Genomic DNA, 25,009 nt, shown 5'->3' with positions numbered 1-25,009 from the left:
AAGTGCAGTTTCCCCCAGTCTTTCCTTGCTTGGTTCTTACTGAGAGCCAGTGTGGTGTAGTGGTTAAGAGTGGTAGACTCGTAATCTGGGGAACCGGGTTCGCTTCCCCACTCCTCCACATGCTGGGTGACCTTGGGCTAGTCACACTTCTCTGAAGTCTCTCAGTCCCACTCACCTCACAGAGTGTTTGTTGTGGGGGAGGAAGGGAAAGGAGAATGTTAGCTGCTTTGAGACTCCTTCGGGTAGTGATAAAGCGGGATATCAAATCCAAACTCTTCTTCTATATGCTAATAGTGAGTGACTCAAGATTGATATATGCTTTCAGTTTTTGTATCTGATAATATTTTATTATTTACATTAAAGCTAGAGCAGTCTTGCATCCATTTATATTGGGTTTTTTAAAATTAAAATTATACAAATACATTAATTTGACGGCAAATTCTATACAGGCAGCACCAGAGCATTCATAATAGCAAAATGTAAAGCAAAATGTAAAGCAAAATGTCCATACTTTCCCCTGCAAAGTAGTTTATGCTGGTTTATGACTCTCATTTGTTACTCATTTCTGACTCCTGCTTTATTTTGGCAAGGAGATCTATCCTCTGGCTAGCAAAGAGAGCTCTGGCCAGCTTTCCCACCGTTGCTCCTTTGCTCCCTTCCTTCATCAGCCACCTCTGAAACATTTGATAAACTTTTTCCTTTAAGCCATCCCTCTCGTAGTCATGGTCAATTTCCTCCAGGTCAGGGTCACTGAAGCCCAGCTGCCGCGCCGTGGGTTTCCACTTCTTCCCCATATTTTCTCTCACGAGGTTCAGTTGAACTTCTGAAACGAGAGCAGTGTTCTCTGGTGGCGACAAAAGGAAAATGCTTCTTTAGTTCTTTGGTGATGGAACACCGTTGCTTTTGTTCTCAGAGGCAATAGGAAGATCCTGACAAACCCCATCTTGCGTGAGAAACATGGGTGTGAGGGGGCAGGCAGGCCAACCCTGCTGCTAACAGTGAATGCAGGGCTCTGAGTGCATGTCAATCAATCAATCTCTCTCTCTCTCTCTATATATATATGGTAAAGGACCCCTGGATGATTAAGCCCAGTCAAAGGTGACTACGGGGTTGCAGCACTCATCTCGCTTTCAGGCTGAGGGAGCCGGCATTTGTTCACAGACAGCTTTCCAGGTCGTGGCCAGCAAGACTAAACCGCTTCTGGCACAACAGAACACCGTGACGGAAACCAGAGTGCATGGAAACGCCGTTTACCTTCCCGCCGCAGTGGTACCTATTTATCTACTTGTGGTGGTATGCTTTCGGACTGCTAGGTTGGCAGGAGCAGGGACAGAGCAAGGTAGTTGTGGGGATTCGAACTGCCGACCTTCCGATCAGAAAGCCCAAGAGGCTCAGTGGTTCAGGCCACAGCGCCACCCGCGTCCCTATGTCAATATATTCACCATGGAACCTCCATTTGAGTGTGAATTCTGAGCCAGTCAGAATTGTTTGAAAATGCCACATGACTGCATTGCAAGGCCACAAAGCATGTGCAGAGCTACTTTTCTGCACTTTTTTTTTTTTAGCAGCCCACCTGTGTAGACTTCCATGGGATCATAAACCACAGTGGTACAGAATTCCTGATCCCATGGAAGCCTTACAGTCTTTTGTGCAGAAGACTTTCCACTTGCAGATGTCCGTACTTTATGTATTGACATCAAAGGGGGTTGCAGGGAATTCATGCAATGTTGTGGGGGAAGCCACCAGGTATTCGCCTGCTCCCTCCTTTACTCATGGCACCCCTTCTTGTGTAATGAATTCATAAAGGGGCCTAAATACTTTACCGAGGCAAAGTTCGCAAACCGGAACACTACTTCCAGTTTTGCGGAGTTCGTAAACCGAATCGTTTGTAAACAGGACTGTTCTTAAACCGAGGTACCGCTGTACTACTACTAAGGGATACAAGCTAGGCGGCCAGAATCTTCAGGGTCAGAATCCCAAAATCTGACTGCAAAGTCTGTGTTTTGTGGAGATCACTAGCACCTCTGTTTCTACAGATTAATATTTTTGTTACTACTACTAATTTATTTATTTTTTATGTCTCAGCCACTCTGGGTGGCGTCCAACAAAATACAGAGGAAAGAAGGGGGGGGGAGACATCAAACATTAAAAATGTTCCCAAAACAGGGCTCCCTTTAGATTTCTATGAAAAGTCATATAGCTGTTTAATTGTTTGATATCAGAAAGGAGAGCGTTCCACAGGGCAGGCGCCACTACAGAGAAGGCCCTCTGCTTGGTTCCCTGCAAGCTCACTTCTTGCAGGGAGGGAACTGCCTGAAGGCCCTTGGAACTGGACCTCAGTTTGAGCATGTCGTATCTTTCCTTGGTAGATGTTTTCAGTTCTATTCAATCCAAACTTACCGTATTTTTTGCTCTATAAGACTCACTTTTTCCCTCCTAAAAAGTAAGGGGAAATGTGTGTGCGTCTCATGGAGCGAATGCAGGCTGCGCAGCTATCACAGAGGCCAGAGCAGCAAGAGGGATTACTGCTTTCACTGCGCAGCGATCCCTCTTGCTGTTCTGGCTTTTGAGATTCAGAATATTTTTTTCTTGTTTTCCTCCTCCAAAAACTAGGTGCGTCTTGTGGTCTGGTGCGTCTTATAGAGCGAAAAATACGGTACATATCCTGAACAGAGTTTCAAAGGAAAATGTATGGCTTTGAAAGCAAGAACTATTTCATGAAGGAAGAAAAAAGTTTTAACTTCAGTACTTACCAAACAGTTTCTGGTAATCTGCAGGATTATAATAATTATTTTCCGGCATAGTACGTATTTGTTGAGGTTTTTGTTTAATGGTTAAGACGTTGTGAGAGCCTATCTGAATTGCACTACTATTATATATATTGTAGCTTGCAGGTTCTCCTGTATGTAAGACAATTTTTTAAAAAACACCTGTTTAATAAAGGAAGTATAAAACGACACACAAGCAAAATGAGCACAGAGACAGTGCAGGGGGATAAATTACTGACCAGTGTGTTGACACATGTTAATTTTATGATGGAAATAGTAAAATGGCAAAAATGCATTATTTGAACGCTGCACTTATATGTTGGGTAGTTTCACATCAAGGAAAGAATGGTTCCTGCTCCTAGAATTTATGTTACAAGGGCATATTTACACAACCAGGTTTATTTCTCAGGTTGGTGTCTGGTATAGTTAATCATGGAATGATAGAATTGTAGAGTTGGAAGGGACCCCAAGGATCATCTAGTCCAACCCCCTGCAATGCAGGGAAATGCAGCTGTCCCATACAGAAATCGAATCTCTGACCTGCCATTATCAGCACTGTGCTCTAACCAACTGAGCAAGCCAGGCTGCTCCAATAGTTCTTTGATAAGAGTTAAAATCATAGCAAACCTTTGAAAGCTTGTGTCAGTCAGATCAGTAGGACGAGACAACAAACTCCCCAAAGAGAAAACATGTTGGCTCTTCTGTATCAGGCACTTCCAGCTCTCAAGAGACTGCGATCTACTCCCAGTTTAAACAAACTGGCAGTGATCTGGCTTTTTTTAGGAGGAGAGTCCAGAGTTGTTCAGCTTTTTGGGGGTGAATGCCATAAATCGCTTGCAGTAAATGCCAACACAAGCAAACGTACACAGCGGGGGCCCGAGACATTCATTCAACTGTTTTTTTTATTCGCAGGGACTAAAAGTTTCCCGCGATCTCCAGGAGATCTACTCTGTCAATCGCGGTTGACCGGTTGGACATAGCTGTTCTATATCAACAGTATTTCAAAAATGTTGCGAGAATTAAGTCTTTTGAGTCAAATAGATAATGCATTTTGAGACTTCGTTCAGTGAATGTGACTGTATCTTGTTGAGACCAAGCAAGCAGCTGTTTCTGGAGCTCCAAAATTCTGTTGTTTTTTTTTTTTTCATTTTGAAAGGGAACAGCACCACAAAAGGGAATCTCAAACTCTCTCCTTGTGGAAAGAGCAGGTTGCAGGGGCCAGTTCTGCAACCTAACACTAGTCTATGCTGTTTGCACCTTAGGCCCCTCCAAAAATCTAACTAGTGTGCCAAATAAACCCTGGGAAAGCGGGGTTAAATCCTACAAAATTGGCTGATGGGAACAGGCATACTCAGCCAAGGCAGAATTGGATCCCACCCACCCTGGTCGATCAGTTCATTTCACGTGTGACATCAGCTGATGGACAGGTGGATATGATTGGAGGGAAATAACTGTGTAGGCCAAGACTGGCCCATGGATTGGAGCTTCCCTACTTCTGCTTTAGAGCTACCAAATGGTATTATAGCCTTAAAGAGTCCGGACTGCTCATGCCGCTCATGTTGAGATCATACTGCTCATATCAAGAAATAACTAGAGTTTTTTACCTGAATTCTGTTTGTGTATAGGTGTATGGGCGAAGTTCGTCTTCATAAAAGAGGTCGATTCCTCTGGATCTAAAGAGGTATGCAAATTGTGTCAAAACTGTACCACTGCTCTTGAAACATTAAACAACAACAACAACAATTTATTATTTATACCCCGCCCATCTGGCTGGGTTTCCCCAGCCACTCTGGGCAGCTTCCAACAAGATCCTAAAATACAATAGTCTATTAAACATTAAAAGCTTCCCTAAACAGGGCTGCCTTCAGATGTCTTCTAAAAGTATGGTAGTTGTTTTTCTCTTTGACATCTGATGGGAGGGCGTTCCACAGAGCGGGTGCCACTACCGAGAAGGCCCTCTGCCTGTTTCCCTGTAACTTGGCTTCTTGCAGCGAGGGAACTGCCAGAAGGCCTTCGCACTGGACCTCAGTGTCCTGGCAGAACGATGGGGGTGGAGACACTCCTTCAGGTATACTGGACTCTTGACAGTGCAAAAACCTACTCAGACAAAAACCTACCCAGGTGCAACAGAGCTCCTGCATCATTAATGTAGATGAGGGAATTTCAACAGGTGGATATTTCACGATACAAAGTGGTGGTCTTGGGAGAGCAGCAGCTGCCAGAAGGGAGAGGTGAGGACATCAAGCCCCAGTACTTTTCAGAAGACCACAGTGACTTCCGACAGAATGAAGTCCTCCCAGATAGACAGTCTAAGCTTCCAGTGCTGTACAGTGGTACCTTGGGTTAAGTACTTAATTTGTTCTGGAGGTCCGTTCTTAACCTGAAACTGTTCTTAACCTGAAGCACCACTTTAGCTAATGGGGCCTCCTGCTGCTGCCGCGCCGCCGGAGCACGATTTCTGTTCTCATCCTGAAGCAAAGTTCTTAACCTGAAGCACTATTTCTGGGTTAGCGGAGTCTGTAACCTGAAGCGTGTGTAACCTGAGGTACCACTGTACTTGCTGATTGTCACGGAGCCACATTTGCAGCCCACAGTGCTGATGAGCCAGAGAGTTCTTTCATAGTTGGGACCACCCAAGACCCACCTTCCCTGGAGCTCCCTGGGATGTGTGTACCCTGAGAGAAGACACCAGGCAAGGGAGCTAGCACCATCAGCTCCTGAAATAGGCCTGAGGATGTTTGGCACCACTTGTTAATAACCCGCCTGAGGCACCTTGCCCAAAGGTAGCATATAGATGCAATTGATCAATATAATTAAGTTACCAATTTCTATTCAGCCCACAGCCAGTGCAGTACAGAATGATATTCCAACCAGCACTCCTAGTGCTCTTACACCAGAGGAGGCATATCCCGACAAAGAGAGAAGTCAAGGGAGTTTTTGCCGATTCTCCCTCAAAACGCTTGCTTACGTTTGTTTTATGGTTGTAATGCTTTTATTTGTTTTATAATTGCATATTTTATTGTTGTAACCCACAGGATTATTGTTGAAGGGCAGGTAAGAGATCTAATTACAAACAAACAAATAAAACTGCTCCAGAACAGATTTCCAAAGCACACTGGGGATTGCTGGGCAAAGGGGATTGGCAAAAACCTTCTCTCGTCTTCTGAGGTGATTCCACCAGATCAAAAGCCCTTTTAGTACAATGGCACGAAAGGGCCACCACCCAGTTTTTAGGGTGCTGGAGAATCCCTTATGTACAGATGGATATCGCAAAATGGAGCACAGCTTACAACATTGATAATGAAACATGACAGTCCTAAGAAAACAATACAAATAAAATACAGCACAACGAACAGCAGCACTAATGCTCTCTGTAGAAACTGCACCACAAACAGTATTTCGCGATTCAAATGCTTGGACAAAAGCGATTCCATTCCACAAAGCTTCCCAGTCAGTGCTGCTCATTGGGTGACCTCAGACAAATATTCATTTCAGTCAACCTCAGAAGGTTGTGAAGTGAAATGGTATGAGAGTGGGGAGAACTGTTTGCCGCAAGCTCCTTGAAGGGAGGGCAGGATGAAAATTTAATAAAAGGCATAAATATAAATATGCATAGTAACCTTAAAGCTCAACAGTTTTTGAATTGCTATTACATTTTAGCTGCCCAGGGTTAGTAGGATGGGACGAAAGACTGGCTCATAAAAAATGGGACAGCTTTTATTTTCTTCATAGAAGGTAGTGAAGAAGAGCCATTTTACTGCATGTGTGCTCTTTCTCCCTGAAGGAACAAAAAGAAGACCCTCAATCAGTTCACTTACCAGTTTCTGTACTGAAGCTTCTGCCAAAATAGTAAGGTCTGAATGGGTTAGATTGATGATCCACACCAGATTCAGGTACGGGTGGTTTATTGAAGCTAAAGGGATTGGCTGATCCGTAGAGATCTTCTGGGCTTAGAGATGCTCTGAGATTTGCAGGTCCGGGCCCATAGTGCCTAACTTGATTCAGCCGGCTATTATTTTCCCTTTCCAGAGTAGCTCTGAGCGGCGGTGGTTTCCACTGACGACTGTATGGGTCCACAGTGGTGTTGCTTTGACGGGCGCCAGGCTCGACCTTTTCAGGCCTCAGGTGTGACTCCTGCATCGGGCGGGCAGCAGTCGCTTTTGCATACGGGTCGTGAGATACCTTCCTCCTCCTCTCCTGCTCCAGCATTTCGGCGCTGTATGACACGGAACGGCCTTCCGCCTTGTCCATCCTGCTGCCGTGCACGTGGTAGTTCAGCTCGTCCTGCAGTTTCCGCTCCAAGGTCACCGGAGGATCCAAGGACGTTTCGCAGCTCTCCACAGGTTCATTCACCGGGCAAGCCGCAAACATGGCTTCGTCTACGGTGTTGCTAGCCGCAGGACACGGAGAGCTGTGAAGGGAGCCGGGAAGATCTGCAGGGCAGAAAGGGAGAGACCTAAGAGGATTGATCGTTTTGCAGAGATTTCATTGCAATGTTCTAGCACAGGGGTCAGCAAACTTTTCCAGCAGGGGGCCGGTCCACTGTCCCTCAGACCTTGTGGGGGGCCAGACTAAATTTTGAAGAAAAAAAATGAACAAATTCTTATGCCCCACAAATAAAATCAATACAGCTAGTAGTGACTCTGAATGCTCCTGCAGTGACACACAACACACACACACACACCCATGGATGCCAAGCAGCAAAAATATGGTATTGTAAAGGTTTTTTCCACCCACTTTCTGAACAAAGAGCTGGCCTTCCAGAGAGATGTGCCGTAACTGTACAGGTGTTGTTCTACAGGGGTGCTGACAGTGCAATCCTAAAACGTGTCCACTCAGAGTAAGTCCCATTGGGTTCAAAGGGACTTACTCCCAGGTAAGTGGGGCTAGAATTGCAGCCCTAATCTCTAAGACAGGGGTCAGCAAACTTTTTCAGCAGGGGGCCGGTCCACTGTCCCTCAGACCTTTGGGGCTGGACTAGATTTTTTGGGGGGAGGGGGGAATGAACGAATTCCCGTGCCCCACAAATAACCCAGAAATGCATTTTAAATAAAAGGACACATTATACTCGTGCAAAAACACACTGATTCCCAGACTGTCCGTGGGCCGGACTTAGAAGGCGATTGGGCCAGATCCAGCCCCCGGGCCTTAAGTTTGCCTACCCATGTTCTAGCAGCTTGGTGAGGCTCTACTGCTGTGAGATCAAGGCTGCATCCAGGGCCAGGGAGCCTATGGGCCTCCAAAAACTGTTGGACTACAATTCCCATCAGTCCAGTAGCATAGGGAGGGTCACAGCTTTCCCTGACCTATCCTACACTCTCACCTTGGATCTCAATGAACTCAATGGGACTTACTTCTGAGTAGATTTGCACTGAATTGTGCTGTAAGCATGAAAAGCTCATTGGGTTGCTATGCTTTAATAAAACAAATATTGGTCCTCTGCCACAGAAAAATTGTCTTATACAGTCAGCCTAACTTGCTATCATCTGGGAGATGCCATAAGCTGCTGTATTGCTGTACCAGTGTGCTCTGGCATGAAGTTCTAGCATCGCCTGCCATTTCCCATGGCCCAGCAAATGGTAAGTGAAGGTACCATACTTCAAAATCACAACCAGAGAGAACTAGAAGTAAGTCTTCCAAAACCAGAAGATTATAGAAAGTGCTCTCACAAAACTTCCACTCAACACACTTGGGGGGTGGGGTAGAAGCCTAGAAGGACAAAGGAATACTAAATAACTCCCCCCCCCCCCAAATTGGAAGAATTGTGTTCACACCACCACCCTATTCTAGGGCTGATATATATTGTCCATATCTTCAATGATGTTGGTTTCATAATTTTAGACCTGGCAATATATCACAATCAGAATGTGTGTGTGATTGTGTGCTATGCAAAAATCATGATGCAGGAAAAACCGTGAAGGCAGTTAATGCCTGTGTATAGCTCCACCCTTACTTCAGACAATGTGATATATCAGTGTATTGTGATGATGAAAACCAGGTACCACCCAGCCCTGCTCTATTCTGACTATTCAGAAGCTCAGGTTGAACAAGTAATCAGCATAAATAACTGCCAGCAAACATTTTAAAAAAACCACTTCCAGAATTAACAGGAAGAGAAGAGGTTGCTATTCTACCTCATCTTTCCGGCAAGCAGAAATCCCCCAAAGTAAAAAGTAGGTGTGGTCTTTGTTCTTATGCCAACCCAACAGGATGGCCCAAAGGGGCCTTTGGTATTGATCCACCCTGAGGCCTGCTGGCAGGTTTCCTTTGGCAGCTGCTACACCTCAGGCTGTGGGTTTCAGCCTAATACCCAAAGGTCAAGAGCCTTTTGGTAGCTATAGACTCTGAATATAAACGGCAAGAATAATGACTTTTGGAAGTGTGAATGGTTCTTGGCTTCTTGTTGTTGTGAAAATCCTGCTCAGCCCCTGCTGCTTCCACGCTATGGGATTTCACCAGGCACTGTCTGTTTGTCTGTGTGGGCTTCCCTTGCCCCCCCCAAAAGAGAAACAGATGATGAATTCTCCACCCCAAACTGACTTCATCACTTCTGTGATGCTATCATAAAATATACACATATTCTAATTTGAGTCATAAACCAGAGTCCAGACAAAATCTCCAGCTCTGATATGATTTATTTACAAAGTAGAGATTGAAACTGTAATCTGCACTGGCCCTAATCAGCACTGAAACGGTGATCTGCGCTGTACTTTGGCTTTGATTGTGTGTTTTTTAAAATGGGTGTCCTTGTTATTGTAAAGAAATGTGCAGCAGTTGCCCCAAATGTGGGATGCAAAAGGATGAACTGTTAAGCAACTGAAATGAATTACCCATCCGGCCATTGCTTGGTGGTTCTGCCACAGCATCCACTTGGAGAGACTGCATCCTTTTTATAAGTTCCGTTGGCTCAGGGTACTTTTCCTGTTGCAGAGAACAAGAGCAACTAAATACCTGATTGAATCACTGGAAGGACCTAGAACCTCTAGGGCAATGTTGCTTAGGGTGCCCATCAAGCAAAATCCCGCTGGACTCTAGGACTAAGGATGTCAGGAACCCTGTTGCAGAGGGAAACCTACATGTCTAGAGGTTTACACATGTAGGCTTTCCCATTTCAGACACTCCGGTTAATGTGAGAATGTCAGAGAGAGACCGAGGGAGCTGCCCCACTACTGCTTCTCTCCTAACACTAGAATTTGTGGACACCCAATGAAGCTGAACGTTGAAATAGCCATGGCAGATAAAGTCATTCTTCATGCAATGTTTAGTTCAAGCATGGAACTCACTTTCACAGGAGACAACAATGGCCACCAGTTTGGATGACTTTAAGAGAGGAGTGGACAAAGTCATGGAGGGCAAGGCTATAGCCATGATGACTATGCTGTGTCTCCACATCCGGAGACAGTAATGTTTCTCACAGGCTGTCAGGGATTGGACTGAAGAGGAATGGTGGAGGCCACCCCTCCATTCTCCTGAACCTTCCCAAGAAGAGGAGGACAGTATAGACTTACAACGGTGGTTTGCAGAAGGTCATGACTCTGAGACAGAAGAAGGACAAAGCTGGGAGATAATGGAAGGAGAGGAAGGAGGAGCAGAAGAGTTAGGACAGCTGGTTGACACATTATCATTAGAAAGCATTCCCAACCCAATCCCCTTCTCCTAGAATGAGGAGGGCTGTTAAAGTGGGAGAACAGAAAGCGAATAGACAAAGGTCCTCACGCAGCCACTGTATAAAGGGGTGGAGCTGCTGACGACTGAGAGTAAAAGGGGGGAGGAGATTACTGAGAGCAACGTCATTATCCTAGAGACAGCATCCTGCATCTCTCTCTGTGACTATTGAATAAAATACCTTGGTAAGAGCTTCTTGTATTTTCATTACTGGCAGCCTACCGTGAGGGAGGGGGACCAGATTCCCTGAAGCCTGACACAGGCATTAGGGCAACATTATTATTATTACAGGTTCGCGGGTGGTGCTGTGGTCTAAACCACTGAGCCTAGGGCTTGCCGATCGGAAGGTCGGTGGTTCGGATCCCCGCGATGGGGTGAGCTCCCGTTGTTCGGTCCCAGCTCCTGCCAACCTAGCAGTTCGAAAGCACGGCAAAGTGCAATTAGATAAATAGGTACTGCTCTGGCAGGAAGGTAAACGGCGTTTCCGTGCGCTGCTCTGGTTTCGCCAGAAGCGGCTTAGTCATGCTGGCCACATGATCTGTAAAAACTGTCTGCGGACAAACGCCGGCTCCCTCGGCCAGTAAAGCGAGATGAGCGCTGCAACCCCAGAGTCGTTTGTGACTAGACTTAACAGTCAGGGGTCCTTTATTATTATTATTATTATTATTATTATTATTATTATTATTATTATTGTTATTGTTATTGTTATTATTATCATCATATCCTGCCCATCTGACTGGGTTGCCACAGGCACTCTGGATGGCTTCCAACAGATATAAAGAGATAATAAAACATCAAACCTTAAAAATATTCCCTATACAGGACTGCCTTCATATGTCTTCTAAAAGTTGTATGGCTATTTATCTCCTTGACATTTGGTGGGAGGGTGTTCCACTGCTGAGAACAGGATTCTGGACCACTGGGTTGATCCAGCAGCTCTTCTTATGATTTTGTATGCTTTTAGGGATAGAATTGGAAGGGACTGAGGAAGTCATTTAGTACACCCCTCTGATTATTGCAGGATCTACAATGCAGATGCAGCGACAGCGTCCCTGACAATCTCTGCTTCAATGATTCCAGTGAAGGAGATTGCTCAGCTATGTGACAGCTCTTACTTTCAGGAAATTTCTTCTACCTAATAGCTGGACTCTGTTTCTCTACAATTTCCACCAGTGATTCTCGCCCCTTTTCCTTTTTTCAGCCATAAATGTTTGAAAAACTTACTTTTAACTTTCTCAAGTCATCTTCAACATCCTTTTCAAAGTTCTGCTGATAAAATGGCTTGTACGTCAAATTGATTTCTGTAGTAAAGGATTAGCCAATTAGTAAAAGAAAAACCCAAAGCGGTCTCAGTGAAAAACAGAGGAGACTGTTCTTATGCTGTCTTTTATAAAGGCAAGTAAGAAGTGACATGGCAGTGGCGTAGCATGGCAGGAGGGCACAGCGGCGGTTGCCCCGGGCGCAAAATTGTTAGGGGGTGCAAAATTTCAACGTACAGATTGGGTGGGGCTCAGCCCCGTCCTCACATACTTCCCCATAGATTTGGCACCTATAAGGAGTGCAGTGTTACCTCTTTGCTGTTCCTCATCCCACTGCACCTGTAGACCCAGCCAAAAACTAAACATCTGGAATATTCCGCATGACCTTAAGGCTACCTTCCTCTTGCACTCAGATAATGCCGGACCCACTTCAGCAAAAATGCCCTCTCACTACCTGCAAAAGTTGGCCGTTCCTCTGGCTTTTGACTCCAAGATTGTTTCATTAGTGTAATGATCTCTCCTGGGCAACTTTCTTCAATCTCCTCTATGAGAGGCCTGTCCCCATTCATGATGCAGAAGTATATTTGCGCGTCAGTCATAGCATCTGGTGCGGGAGAGAGGAATCGAACAGGTTTTTTTAATAAAAAAAAATACAGTGGCACCTCGGGTTACATACGCTTCAGGTTACATACACTTCAGGTTACAGACTCTGCTAACCCAGAAATATTACCTCAGGTTAAGAACTTTGCTTCAGGATAAGAACAGAAATCGTGCTCCGGCGGCACGGCGGCAGCAGCCGTCCCCATTAGCTAAAGTGGTGCTTCAGGTTAAGAACAGTTTCAGGTTAAGAACAGACCTCCAGAACGAATTAAGTACTTAACCCGAGGTACCACTGTAACCGTATGCAGCTAAAAACACTTCAGCAAGCAGAGTTATTTGATCACAAACACTCACTCTCATAGGGTTCTTTGTTGGCAAAGATGGCCCATAATACTATGCCAAAGCTGTACACGTCTGATTTTTCCACAGGCGTGGTGTTAACTGATGCCAAGTGTTCTGGGGCCATGTAAAAAAGGGTGCCGGCGTTGCTCTTCGAGCTGCAGTTGATTTTCATCTTCCGGATGCTCTCCTCTTTGGTCAGCCTGCTCCAGCTTTTGAAGCGGGCCACGCCAAGGTCTGCTATCTGCAGGAAAGGATGGAGAACCGTTACGGGAGCAAGGTCCAACTGAGATCACACAAGCACACAGCTGATGAGACCCTCGCAGGCTGTCTTCTCCAACTTCCTGCTTGGCACAGGAAATCCAGAGCTAGAGCATTCACTATAGACGGACTATCCACCCTCTACTTAAAGGGAGAGCCCACCACCCCTCTAGGTCATTGGTTCCACTGTCACAGCAGTTCAAGAAGTTTGACTTAATGCTCAACCAAAATTTACCTGCCTGTATCTTAAGCCTACTAAATCAACCTCAGTCTGCAGCAGAGAACACGCATTTGCCTATGATGTCCCCACACTCTCAGTCTTCTCTTTTCCAGGCTAAACACGCCCAGTTCTTTCAAACCATTCCACATAGGACTTGTTTTTCTTAATGCTGACAGTCTTTTGTTGCCTTTCTCTAACCCCATTTCAGTTTGTCTTAATAATAATAATAATAATAATAATAATAATAATAATAATAATATATTATTTATACCCTGCCCATCTGGCTGGGCTTCCCCAGCCACTCTGGCCAGCTTCCAACAGAACACTAAAATACAATAACCTATTAAACATTAAAAGCTTCCCTAAACTCCCAGTCACCTTCTTAAAGTTCAGTGCCCATTAGGGGATATTCCAGCCGAGGACAATTTGCAGTCGACATGCTTGGTGCGACATCAAATGTTTCCCAAAGAAATTTGTTATTTAATTAAATATAGTGTTTTTAAGTTACCCAGGTCAAATGGAGTGCACCGATCTGAACATTCAGAAAAGCATGTGGTATAGCCTTTCCTGGCCTGCTATACCAGGAAGAGAATACAAAACACTGGGAAACTGTGTGTTTTCCTTCTCATCCACATGTGCATAGTGGGCAAAAGCCTGGTTAGCTTACTGCAACCGTGTAAACATACTGGCTTCTGGAGCAGATTGCGCCCACTTTACAAACCTTGGCTGCAGATCTTGGATAAGGAGGAGAGAGCAGAACAACAATCCTGGGTTCAGACAACATGCAAAGCCATACCTTGCCTTAGTTGCCACATTACACTGAACGACAAGGACCAGGAGAGAAGCAAAGTGGCTGCGATCTCCCTGGGAGCCAGCACATTTGCAGTCACACAAAACCATGGTTTGCCAAACAGGCAGGTTCTGCTATAAATCATGCCCACATCTGGTTTAGCCCTAAGACTGACATGCCACCCATCCAGGAATTATGTGCTAATGGTACCTTAATATGAAAGTCCTCGTCTACAAGGATATTTTCTGGTTTTAGGTCCTTGTGAACTAAGCCCTGTTCAGTTAAGTAAAGCATTCCTTCAATGATCTCTAGGATGAAGCACCCTTTCACAGACAAAGGAATAGAGGTCTGCAATAAAGCAAAAACAGCAGAATATTAGTATATATACTGAGTTATACCTGCCATGATCAAGAAGCTGCCTTTTTTAAAAATGAAAAGCAGTGGTATTCAATTAAGTTTTACTCACGTTAGACCTATCAAAATTAATGGACTGAACTTAGCCATGCTCATTCATTTCAGTGGGTATACTAGGGGTTAAACATAATTGAATCCCAGCTAAAATCTTTAAAAAGAGCACTGACTTATTCAGTCCTCTGTTGAACGAACAGCCATCAGGAATAGATATTAAGTCTTATGAATCATGGTTGCTAAAGGAGTTTGAATAAAGCATACCGAATTAGTGTGCCTTCCAATTATCTTTGCTTTTTGAATAAGCAACAAGGATCCTCATCACTGAGTCTAGAATCCAGTTGCAATTCAGCAGATTTGGAGATGCACATTTTAGAAAATCAGGATGGGATCTGTCTGCTGATGAGAAATATTAACAGATAACCAACTACCCACCATTATGATGGGCAGATTCTAGATGGCAACAGGGATTGGCATCCCTGGGAAAGTGCCAACGGACAAAAAAGATGTTGATGGAAACAGACACTGCCAGACAGAAGCTTAAACATATTAGATAAGCTTATTACTATCTGGCCCAAACCTTCCCAATGCTTTGGAAATCTGGATCTTGGGAGCAATGCAAGACTGCTGCATTTTGCAGTGCAAATTATGAACAGAAGGTTTGCTGGTACAGAAATCATGATCCACCCATAAGAAGAAGAAGAGAAGAGTTTGGATTTGATATCCCGCCTTTCACTCCCCTTCAGGAGTCTCAAAGCGGCTAACATTCTCCTTTCCCTTCCTCCCCCACAACAAACACTCTGTGAGGTGAGTGGGGCTGAGAGACTTCAAAGAAGTGTGACTGGCCCAAGGTCACCCAGCAGCTGCATGTGGAGGAGCAGAGACTCGAACCTGGTTCCCCAGATTACAAGACTACTGCTCTTAACCACTACACCACACTGGCAGACACTCACATTTATGAGTTGCAGAGCCCAGTGCTAGTGTGTCCCTAACATTCACTATTAGCATGTCTTAGACCTGATGCAGGTCCAAACCAATGATGAAAACATTTTCACTGGAACGGACAAAAAAGGTGTTGATGGAAACAGACCCGAGATGACCAACAACGTGTGAATACCATTTTCCGAGGTTGTGGTACAATCTCAAAAATTACCGCCTGGCTTCTTCCCCGTGTATCAATCTCTACTCACTGCCTTTAGTACGGACATCAGGTTTCCTTTGCGTACGTATTCCATCACCAGGGAGTAGTTGCCATCTTCCAAAATGATGCCTAGTAGCTTCACCACACGGTCATGGTTTAGTCTGAGCATAATCTTGCCTTCTTCAAGAAGGGACGTGTTACATCTAGGGGGGAAACAGGTACTATGGGATTACAAGTGTGCATGACTGCCAAGAAGGGAGTAGAGCTACAGACTAAAGCTTCCGGTAAGACATTTCAAGGTGACAGGCAGAAATGTCAACTTCTTCACCTGAACTCTCCAAAATGATGATCCAAACCTGCATAGCTCAAGCTGCAGCATAATCTGCAAATGAAATGGCAACTGCCTTGCTGGGTAAAATCCTGCCTTGTGTCCGAGTGGTGATTAGTTAGCATCGTTATGACTAATTATTCAGTCATTTGCATAGCATTCTGGCTGGGAACTGCAGGCTAGTGCTTCCCAAATTTATAACAGTGGGATAATGCATTTTAAAAATCTGAATTAAAATTGGAGACACACTTCAACTCTTAACACACAGGTAGTTTTCTTTTGGAGTGTGCAAGGTAGCAAAATGGCAGGTAGGTCTGCTAAACTGCCACACCAGGAGTGGCCGAATAATCTAATGACACATAATCCAGTCAGGCCTAGCGTCCAATAAGTAGCATGCTTGGGCAACTGCCAGGACCCACACTGATGCCTGGCCCAGGCCCCCTTTTTAATCCCCCACTGGCATTTGTGTCAGGCACTTGGGTCTGCTGAAGACACTATTTTAATTTCCCACAATGCCCCATCAATGGGTTGCCCCAAGGCATTGTGGGAAATGGCAGCCTCCTCCACACCCAGCTGCCCAGTGTGCTGCAGCAGCCACCATCAGATAAGGACCATTGCTATAGCAAGGAGCCCTACAGAGAATGATTTCATAGAATGCAAGCTGGATAGCTCAGCTGGTTAGAGTGGATAACACCAAGGTTGCAGGTTCGATACCCATAAGGAACACCTGCATTGCAGGGGTTGGACTGGATGATCCCCAGAGTCCCTTCCAATTCTATGATTCTGTGAACCAAGGGTCATCTAGTCCAAACCCTTGCAATGTGGAAATCTTTTGCCCAATAGGGGTCTTGAACCCATAACCCTGAGATTAACAGTCTCATGCTCTACCGACTGAGCTATAGCTCTGATCTGTCAGGTTTCCACTCAGAACAGTGGAACAGAGGCGCCATCAGCTGTGGAGGCTAACTAGGAGGCAGCCTTCTCTGGGGATGGGTGATGTGAGGCTAAAGCAGTGGTTCTCAACCTGTGGGTCCCCAGATGTTGTTGGACTACAACTCCCATCATCCCTGAGCTCTGGCCTTGCTAGCTAGGGGTGATGGGAGTTGTAGTCCAACAACATCTGGGGACTCACAGGTTGAGAAAGCCTGGCCTAAAGGAAGCTTTAATTGCTGAAGCTGGGAAATAAGAGTGGATGCGGCCATTGCCTTCGTGGGCTGTGTGTGGACTTCCAACGGGCATCTGACTGGTGATTACGGTCATTTGGTTTGATCCAGCTGGGCTTGTCTTTTGTTCTCGCTGCACAGATCTCTGGGCAAGGAAAACCCTGGGAAAATTGAGGAAGGAGCCTATCCAATCAGAAACCAGCAGGAGCCAGACTTAATAAGGCACAAATCCAAAATTATGGTACAGAGACAATGGAATTGTCTAAATAAATATTTACACAAGCAGGGCTCAAATACGAAAGTTTGGTTGTGCTTAGACTAACCTTGTGAAGAATATAAAGAATATAAAGATTTGATGGACTATGAAAGAACTTAAGGAAAGGAAGTGACTGAAAAACGGATGTAAAGGTGAACTAGAAATGAAGAGACGTATGGTGAATGCGGTGGAAGTCTTTTAAAATATTTTAACTAGGATTTTTATAATGAAATGTTTAAAGTATAAATTTGGTATTAATTATTATGGAAAGTATTTTTTTTCTTCCCCCCTTTCTTTTTTTTCTTTTCTTTTATCTTTTTGTCTTTTTTCTTCTTTAGTCTGCATTTGGTAAATATGTAGACGATTGTGTTTATATTGTTATGTATGGATTTTGTTTTGATTTTCCTTTTCTATTTACCTTGTAATATTTAATAACCTATCCATTCTTAAGGAAATCAGCCCTGAGTGCTCACTGGAAGGACAGATCCTGAAGCTGAGACTCCAATATTTTGGCCTCTTCATGAGAAGAGAAGACTCCCTGGAAAAGACCCTGATGTTGGGAAAGATTGAGGGCACAAGGAGAAGGGGACGACAGAGGACAAGATGGTTGGATAGTGTTGGATGAGTTTGACCAAACTGCAGGAGGCAGTGGAAGACAGGAGTGCCTGGCGTGCTCTGGTCCATGGGGTCATGAAGAGTCGGACACAACTAAGCGACTAAACAACAAAATATTTAATAAAACTAATAAAAAAAGAAAAGAAACTGGCAGGAGCTCAATGGTAGGTAGCTCTACACTGCTCTCTCTTGTCTGCAAAGGATCTCCCTCTGACCAACTTACTCTGTGCGCTGAGGCCCTGTGTACACCGTTTTCAACACCACCAGCCCATGCCTCTTGTGGTAACACAGGGAAACCATTCCAAATCCGCCGGCGTCCAGCTGCTCTTTTTGCAAAAAGTCCTCCGAATTCATCTGAATGTCATCCAAGGACATGTTTACGGCTCGTGGGGCGCTCCAGCAATTCGTAGAGAGAAATCCCAGGGCCTACAATGTGAAAACAGAAGAGAAGGCATTGTGCGGTCTGTATTTCCACTGCCACAGGACACGATGGCCAAAAGGCCATGAAGAAAGCTGTGCAGACCTACCAAAGACCCAAGGATGGCACGAAGGTGACAGTAAGAGCGCAACCCTATGCACGTTTAGTCAGAAATCAATCCCAGAGTTTTCAAGGTGGCTTACTCTCAGGTAAGTGCACACAGGTAACAAGCAGCGTCCTTCATGCTGCTTTTGGTCTGGCCAGTATGTGACATCTTGTAGAGTAGTAGGGGAAATCTGTGAAGAACCTTCTCTTGAGAGTCTATGTTATGAAAAATGGAAGGTGTCTACAAGGGAAGGGCATTTTTAATGGTGGCTTCCTGTTTGAGAAATGATCTCCATTAAGAGGCCAGGTCGTCACCCACCTTAACGGCAGACCAAAGACTTCTATGTTCCCAGGCTTTTAAATATTTTTTCTATGTTATATAAAACTAAACATATTTTTTTTTGTAAAATTATTTTTATTTTAAAAAATGATTTTTATTTGGTTTTACAAATTCATTCACACTCGAAATCACGAATAATAAAAATTACAAAGCAATGCACAATTCATACAGCCTACCTCCAGGTTAAACAAGCCTGGACCGTAATAAAGATTGATTGATTGATTGATTGATTGATTGAAAATTACACAAGATTCTTCTGAATCTCTAAGCTTCCCTCCTCCCTTCTGGGGGTTCTTTAGTTAACTTTTTCAACTGCATACTATGAATCCTCCTAATTTTTCAGTCCTCCATTGTATCCAAAGTCTATTTTACATTACAAGAGTTATTTAAGACCTGCCAAAGAGTTCAAATGTTTACAGTGGTCATTCAAATATAATATAAAATTTCCCCATTTTTTGTTGAAGTTTTGATCCTCCTGGTTTCTGATTTTCCCAGTCATTTTTGCCATCTCCGCATAGTCTAATAGCTTAGTCTGTCAGTCCACTCTGGTAGGAACCTTATACCAGAGTATAATCTAAACATTTAAAGATAGTGATTAACTCTCTTTAAATAATTAAATTGACTGCATCATTGCCAAAATCAGCTTTCTTTCTTTTTGCTAAGTTTATTAATATGAATCATTTGTATACTGCTGTATTTTAAAATTTTGCTTTCATGTTAGTGTTCCAGGTTGCTGAGCCTTATTGTATGAGGTAATTAAAACATAAATAAAAATATACAGGATCTAACGAGTGGTATTGAAGTAGATTTTACTGAGAGTAGACCCACTGAAAACAATGGACCTACATTAGTCATGCCTAATTTAAGGACATTAATTTTAATGGGTCTGCTCTATTACTACATTGGTTCCTATGGCTGAATTGTAATAATAATAATAATTGGGGGGGGATCAGCCTCAAGGTAATGGGATAAATGGCATTGGTCTATCTAGGACAATTATTGGCAAGTTATAATTCTTAACAGGTTGGCATTGCCAACAGCGCCACTGTGCCAGTCACACAGAGGCTGTGTACACACCATACATTTAAAGCACATGATTTCCCCCAAAGGATCCTGGGAATTGTGGTTTTCTCAAAGGTTACTGGGAAGTAGAGCTCTGGGGGGGGTCTTTTGGGGGCTTCACACACACACACAAACACATATGTTGCTAAGCATAATATGAAGCATTTGGTCCCCATTTCAGCTGAATGCTATTTGGGAAGTAGGAGGGTTTGGGGTTTCATGGGTTTAGTTTTAATTCCCATTTTTCTCTGGCCGCTTAGCTATTTTAATGTATTACTGTTTAATGTTTCCTTTTAGGGCTGCCATATTTCTGGGATTCATCTGTCAGAAATAGTGTCCGGGCAGAATGTCTGGGGGAACCTGGGTGTACGGCAACCTATGTCAGAAGTGTATATTTTAGGGGTGGATTTTCTTAAAAATAGCTCAGAAACTTCTTTTTGTAGAGATTTTACAAACAAACAAACAAACAAAACAACTCAGCAACTTTCGTGTCCGGATTTTCACTTTTTGAAATATGGCAACTCTACTTTTAATTTCAAGGACGTGGGTGGCGCTGTGGGTTAAACCACAGAGCCTAGGACTTGCTGATCAGAAGGTCAGCGGTTCGAATCCCCGTGACAGGGTGAGCTCCTGTTGCTTGGTCCCTGCTCCTGCTAACCTAGCAGTTCAAAAGCACATCAAAAGTGCAAGTAGATAAATAGGTACCACTCCGGCGGGAAGGTAAACAATGTTTCCGTGCGCTGCTCTGGTTCGCCAGAAGCGGCTTAGTCATGCTGGCCACATGACCCGGAAGCTGCATGCCGGCTCCCTCAGCCAATATAGTGAGATGAGCGCCTCAACCCCAAAGTCGGCCACGACTGGACCTAATGGTCAGGGGTCCTTTTACCTTTACTTTTAATTTGCAGTATTTTTTTAGCTCACAGGGTATGCATGTTCTTTACCCTGTTGGGTTGGGAAAAGCTCATATTTTCCCAACCCAACAGGATAGCTCAGTCAGTAGAGCATGAGACTCTTAATCTCAGGGTTGCGGGTTTGAGCCCCACGTTGTGCAAAAAGTTTCCTGCACAGCAGGGGGTTGGACTAGATGACCCTCGTGGTCCCTTTCAACCCTACAATTCTATGATTCTCTGGCCAGTCAGGGCTGAATGGACCAGTGGTCTTGCTACATATAAGGCAGATTCTTATGTTTCTCAACTATTGTTACAACGCCCTTTGGGGGCATATAGGCAAAAAGGCAATGGGATTTACTCCCAGGCAACAATGTACAGCACTGTATCCTGAGCAATAGAAGTAGTAGCAACAAAAGTTGCAACAAGAGTTAAGAAACATAAAGAATCTTCCTTATATGGGTCACCATCTTGGTACCCACTGGGTGCATTTGCATCCCCACAGGCCTCCCCCGGCACCTGCAAGCTCACCTCCCTGCTACTGAGATCAGGCTTGGGGAAAAAGAATTCTGCTACTATAGCAAATAGAACAGAAGGAGACATCATGGTCCTGGACTCAGATTCCTCATCTTCAGGGGGATAGGGGAAGAATGGAAAGGGCACGCAGGACCAGCATGCCTCTCAAAAGACAGATTGTGTTGCATAGTGGTTAGAGTGTTGGACTAGGACCTGCTCAGCCATGAAACTCACTGGGTGACCCTGGGCTGGTCACAGTCTCAACTTAACCTACCTCACAGAATTGGCTGTGAGGATAAAATGGGAATCATATCTACCACTTTGCAGAAATCAGCCAGGCACTTGGACTGGTGCATATCCAATTGAATCCACCTACATCTGACCTAGGGGATGCGGGTGGCACTGTGGTTTAAACCAGAGAGTCTAGGACTTGCCGATCAGAAGGTTGGCGGTTTGAATCCCCGCCACGGGGTGAGCTCCCGTTGCTTGGTCCCTGCTCCTGCCAACCTAGCAGTTTGAAAGCACGTCAAAGTGCAAGTAGATAAATAAGTACCGCTCCGGCGGGAAGGTAAACAGCGTTTCCATGCGCTGCTCTGGATTCACCAGAAGCAGCTTGGTCATGCTGGCCGCATGATCCAGAAGCTGTCTGAGGCCAAACACCGGCTCCCTCAGCATGTGAAGCGAGATGAGCACCGCAACCCCAGAGTCCGTCATGACTGGACCTAATGGTCAGGGGTCCTTTACCTTTACATCTGACCTGACGTTTAACACATGCAAAAATAGGACTGCTAAGTACAGGATACCCAGACCCTCAGTGGGATCCATCCACACAATGGTAAAGTGATTTAAAGGCAGATCCCAGGCAGAGATGCCTAGGTTCAGATAAGTGCCCACTATCACCCTTTTGTTAAGCAAACAGGAACAGGACGACCAAGGATGGGCAAGGTGAAAAATAGGCAGGAAATTCTGGGATTATGGAAATTGTAGGAATCAATCATTTCACAGCCTCCTCCTCCCCTATCCACTAACATGCCTTCGTACAAAAAGGTATTTAAAAAACTAGATTCAAAGGCAGCTTTCTCCCAACTGAAGTGCAGAGGATTGGGACTTTTGCAGGGAAACCAAAATGTTTGTTTACAAATGCTTGTTTACTACCGACCTTACTATATGCTTGTGAAACATGGACCACGTATAAACGCCATCTCCAACTCCTTGAAAGATTCCATCAACAGTGTCTTTGAAAAAATGTACATATCACCTGGGAAGACAGGCCAACTAACGCCAGTGTGCTGGAATAAGCAAAGATCACCAGTGTTGAAGCAGTGATTCTTCAACATCAACTTCGTTGGACTGGTTGTACTGTGTGGATGCCTGATTGTCTTCCAAAGCAACTACTCTATTCCAGACTTTAAAATGGTAAATGTAATGCTGGTGGTCAACATAAGAGGTTCAAAGACTCACTCAAGGCAAATCCAAAAAAATGTAGTACAAACACCGACAACTGGGAAACACTGGCCTGTGAGTGCTCCAGTTGAAGGTGTCATGGGTTTTGAAGATGCTTAAACTCAGGATGAAAGGGAGAAATACGCTAAGAGGAAGGCACGCTTGGCAAACCATCACCGTGATCAACTCTCATCCGGAAACCTATGTCCCCACTGTGGAAACCTATGTCCAGAATTGGCCTCCACAGTCACCTACAGACTCACTGTTAAAACCGTGTTTATGGAAGACAATCTTACTCGGCTAGGAGTGATCGCCAAAGAAGAAAGATGTTATTAAGTGCAGCAAAATACGAGTTTGGAGGGGCCTAAGTGGAGTTCATCTCCCTCATGCCCAAACCCCTCTCCAACTCCACATCCGCAAAAGCAGAGCGAGATTGTGGCCGGTTAAAACTTTTGAGCAAATCCCAAGAAGGCACCCGGCTGCACTCCTAGCCACACAATACACAAAGGGAAGCGCTTAGCTTAGGATCCGGATGGTGACTAACAATGGGAAAGAGTTCCCACTACCATCAGTCACTCCGCCCTCATTCAGCGAGCAGCCTCTTGAAATCATGGACTTCACCAGGGCGCAGCGGTTCTCAACCTGTGGGTCCCCAGATGTTGTTGGACTACAACTCCCATCATCCCTGAGCTCCGGCCTTGCTAGCTAGGGGTGATGGCAGTTGTAGTTCAACAACATCTGGGGACCCACAGGTTGAGGAAAGGCTGCTGGATGAAGTTTACGCGCGCGCCTCACAGAGGCACAAACTTAGTTTCATTTTCCTGCGCGCCTCCCCATCCCCCTCTCGCTTCCCTCGAGCTCAACGGGAAGGAAGCAGGCGGCCGGAGGCAGTTCCCCACAAATTCCCACGATCCTCAGGAAAACCTACCCGGGCGAGTCTCTTTTTTCTGTAGGGATGCCGAGGGGGAAACCTGGAAGCGGCCAGCCCGCGCTAGTGGGGACACCACCTCCTCGGCTCCAAAAAGATCGACGTGCTGCGGGGAAGGGACCAGATCCCTCTCCGCCGTCTCCTCTCCCCGAGCAGGAGAGATCCCCAGATAGTGTACGCTGCGCCCCACGGGGAGCGATCCCCTCGATTTCTTCTCTTTCCTTTCGCCCTCCTGCTCCCGAAAGCGGCCACCCACTACCCGGAGCGCGCCTGGCGCTTTTCTTCCTCTTTCGGCGAACTTTGCCGGGGCGGAGTCAGGCGGTGTTAAAAGCGCACGCAAGCCCTTCCCAACCTATGATCCAGGCTTCTCTTCTCCGCAGGCGGGGCGAGCAGCGAGGCTTTCGGATCTCCCCTCGGGGCGGGATCGGCGGGGCGAGATCTCCGAAGAGAGATTCCAGTGCGGAAATGGGTGGCGTCGAGAGCTCCTGAAAGGGAGAGGAGGAACACAAAGGAAGGTAAGAGAAGCAGGGCTTCCTTCACCTGTGCGCGGCTGGAGATACTGCTGCGTCTCACTTGCTGGATACCACAGGAGGGGAGAGATGCTCTTGTGCTCAGATCCTGCTCCCTGGTTTCCCACAGGCAGCACCGTGAGAACAGGATACTGGACTTGATGGGCCCTTGGCTTGGTCTAGCAGGCTCGTTTCACATTCTTGGGTTCTTTAGCTGTGTGGGATCCTAATAACGACGCAACTAAGAGGAAATAAATTGGGTCTGTTTGGGCAGGAAGGGACGCCAGGCTTAAGCCAAAACCTTCAGTAGTAGTAGTAGTAGTAGCCCTGCTCCGGAATGGAGTTTGCATCGGGTGTACTTCAGCTTTCCTTGACTTTCCACCATTATCTTGGGTATAGAATTGCCTTGCCGAATAGTGTTTGTGAATTGCACCACCCTTTGTGCCAGCTTCATTTATGCCTGTTTACCAGGTCATGTGGCTGAGCTGGAATGGATTTAAGATCCAGCCTAACAGGGTAGCTCCATTAAGTGCCTGTGCTGTACAGGGGTTAGACTCCCACCCCCCTTTGCATTTTTTAGGGGGCGTATTTTTGTTTCACTTGGCAATGTGAGGAGCAAGGGTGGCATCTTCTGGCGAACCCGGAGATTGCATGGCCTCCATTTAATTTCCTGGCGTGCTCCTCCCTTGTCTCCTGAGACAGACGGATGCCAACCAACCATCTTGAGTTTGTGCTTCCTGTTTCAATGCGATTTAAGCAATGTTTAACTTAGCCATGCTTAACTTTCCTTCGCTCTTTTCTTTTTTGCTGTGCTTTCGCCGCAAAAACCCACTCTTTGAAGTGGAATCGGAGCAAACGACAATCCACAGAAAACCCAAATTGACGTTTGCTCCAACTGAGCACTAAAGAGCGGGTTTTTGCAGGCAAACCTCAGGGGCAGAAAAAACCTACACAATCTGAGGAAGAGCTTTTAACTGGGCACCTGTGC

The 25,009-nt window shown here is 45.4% G+C and overlaps 1 protein-coding gene across 2 annotated transcripts; it reads right to left on the bottom strand.

Annotated features, from left to right (window-relative positions):
- Positions 1 to 325: 325 nt before the first annotated feature.
- On the bottom strand, positions 326 to 23,825 carry RIPK1 (receptor interacting serine/threonine kinase 1). 2 transcript variants are annotated; one of them, XM_083623856.1, is made up of 12 exons: positions 23,513 to 23,825; positions 18,037 to 18,239; positions 15,501 to 15,654; positions 14,113 to 14,250; positions 12,647 to 12,875; positions 12,147 to 12,296; positions 11,658 to 11,734; positions 9,599 to 9,689; positions 6,587 to 7,201; positions 4,373 to 4,441; positions 2,754 to 2,900; positions 326 to 844 (listed from the first exon to the last, which is right to left on the bottom strand). In XM_083623856.1, the coding sequence occupies exons 2-12, from the start codon at positions 18,186 to 18,188 to the stop codon at positions 549 to 551; spliced, it is 2,118 nt and encodes a 705-aa protein (XP_083479982.1). In that variant the 5' UTR covers positions 18,189 to 18,239; positions 23,513 to 23,825; the 3' UTR covers positions 326 to 548. The 2 variants fall into 2 exon arrangements, with proteins under 2 accessions (XP_083479982.1, XP_083479983.1); XM_083623857.1 differs by lacking the exon at positions 23,513 to 23,825 and adding an exon at positions 18,341 to 18,509.
- Between the last annotated feature and the right edge of the window lie 1,184 nt (positions 23,826 to 25,009).

This window comes from Podarcis filfolensis (genome assembly GCF_964270895.1).
Source record: "Podarcis filfolensis genome assembly, chromosome: 7".
Classification (NCBI taxonomy): Eukaryota; Metazoa; Chordata; class Lepidosauria; order Squamata; family Lacertidae; genus Podarcis; species Podarcis filfolensis.
The sequence above is the reverse complement of the archived record's forward strand: the minus strand, read 5'-3'. Positions and strand labels throughout refer to the sequence as shown.

Bases quoted from the DNA above. Each gene is read 5' to 3' on its own strand.
- RIPK1 (XM_083623856.1), bottom strand. From the start codon at position 18,188: ATGTCCTTGGATGACATTCAGATGAATTCGGAGGACTTTTTGCAAAAA. The intron at 4,442-6,586 runs GTAAGTGAACTG...ATACCTCTTTAG, and splicing joins AAGCTTCAGTACAGAAACTG to ATCCAGAGGAATCGACCTCT. The intron at 845-2,753 runs GTAAGTACTGAA...TGTCGCCACCAG, and splicing joins AGATTACCAGAAACTGTTTG to AGAACACTGCTCTCGTTTCA.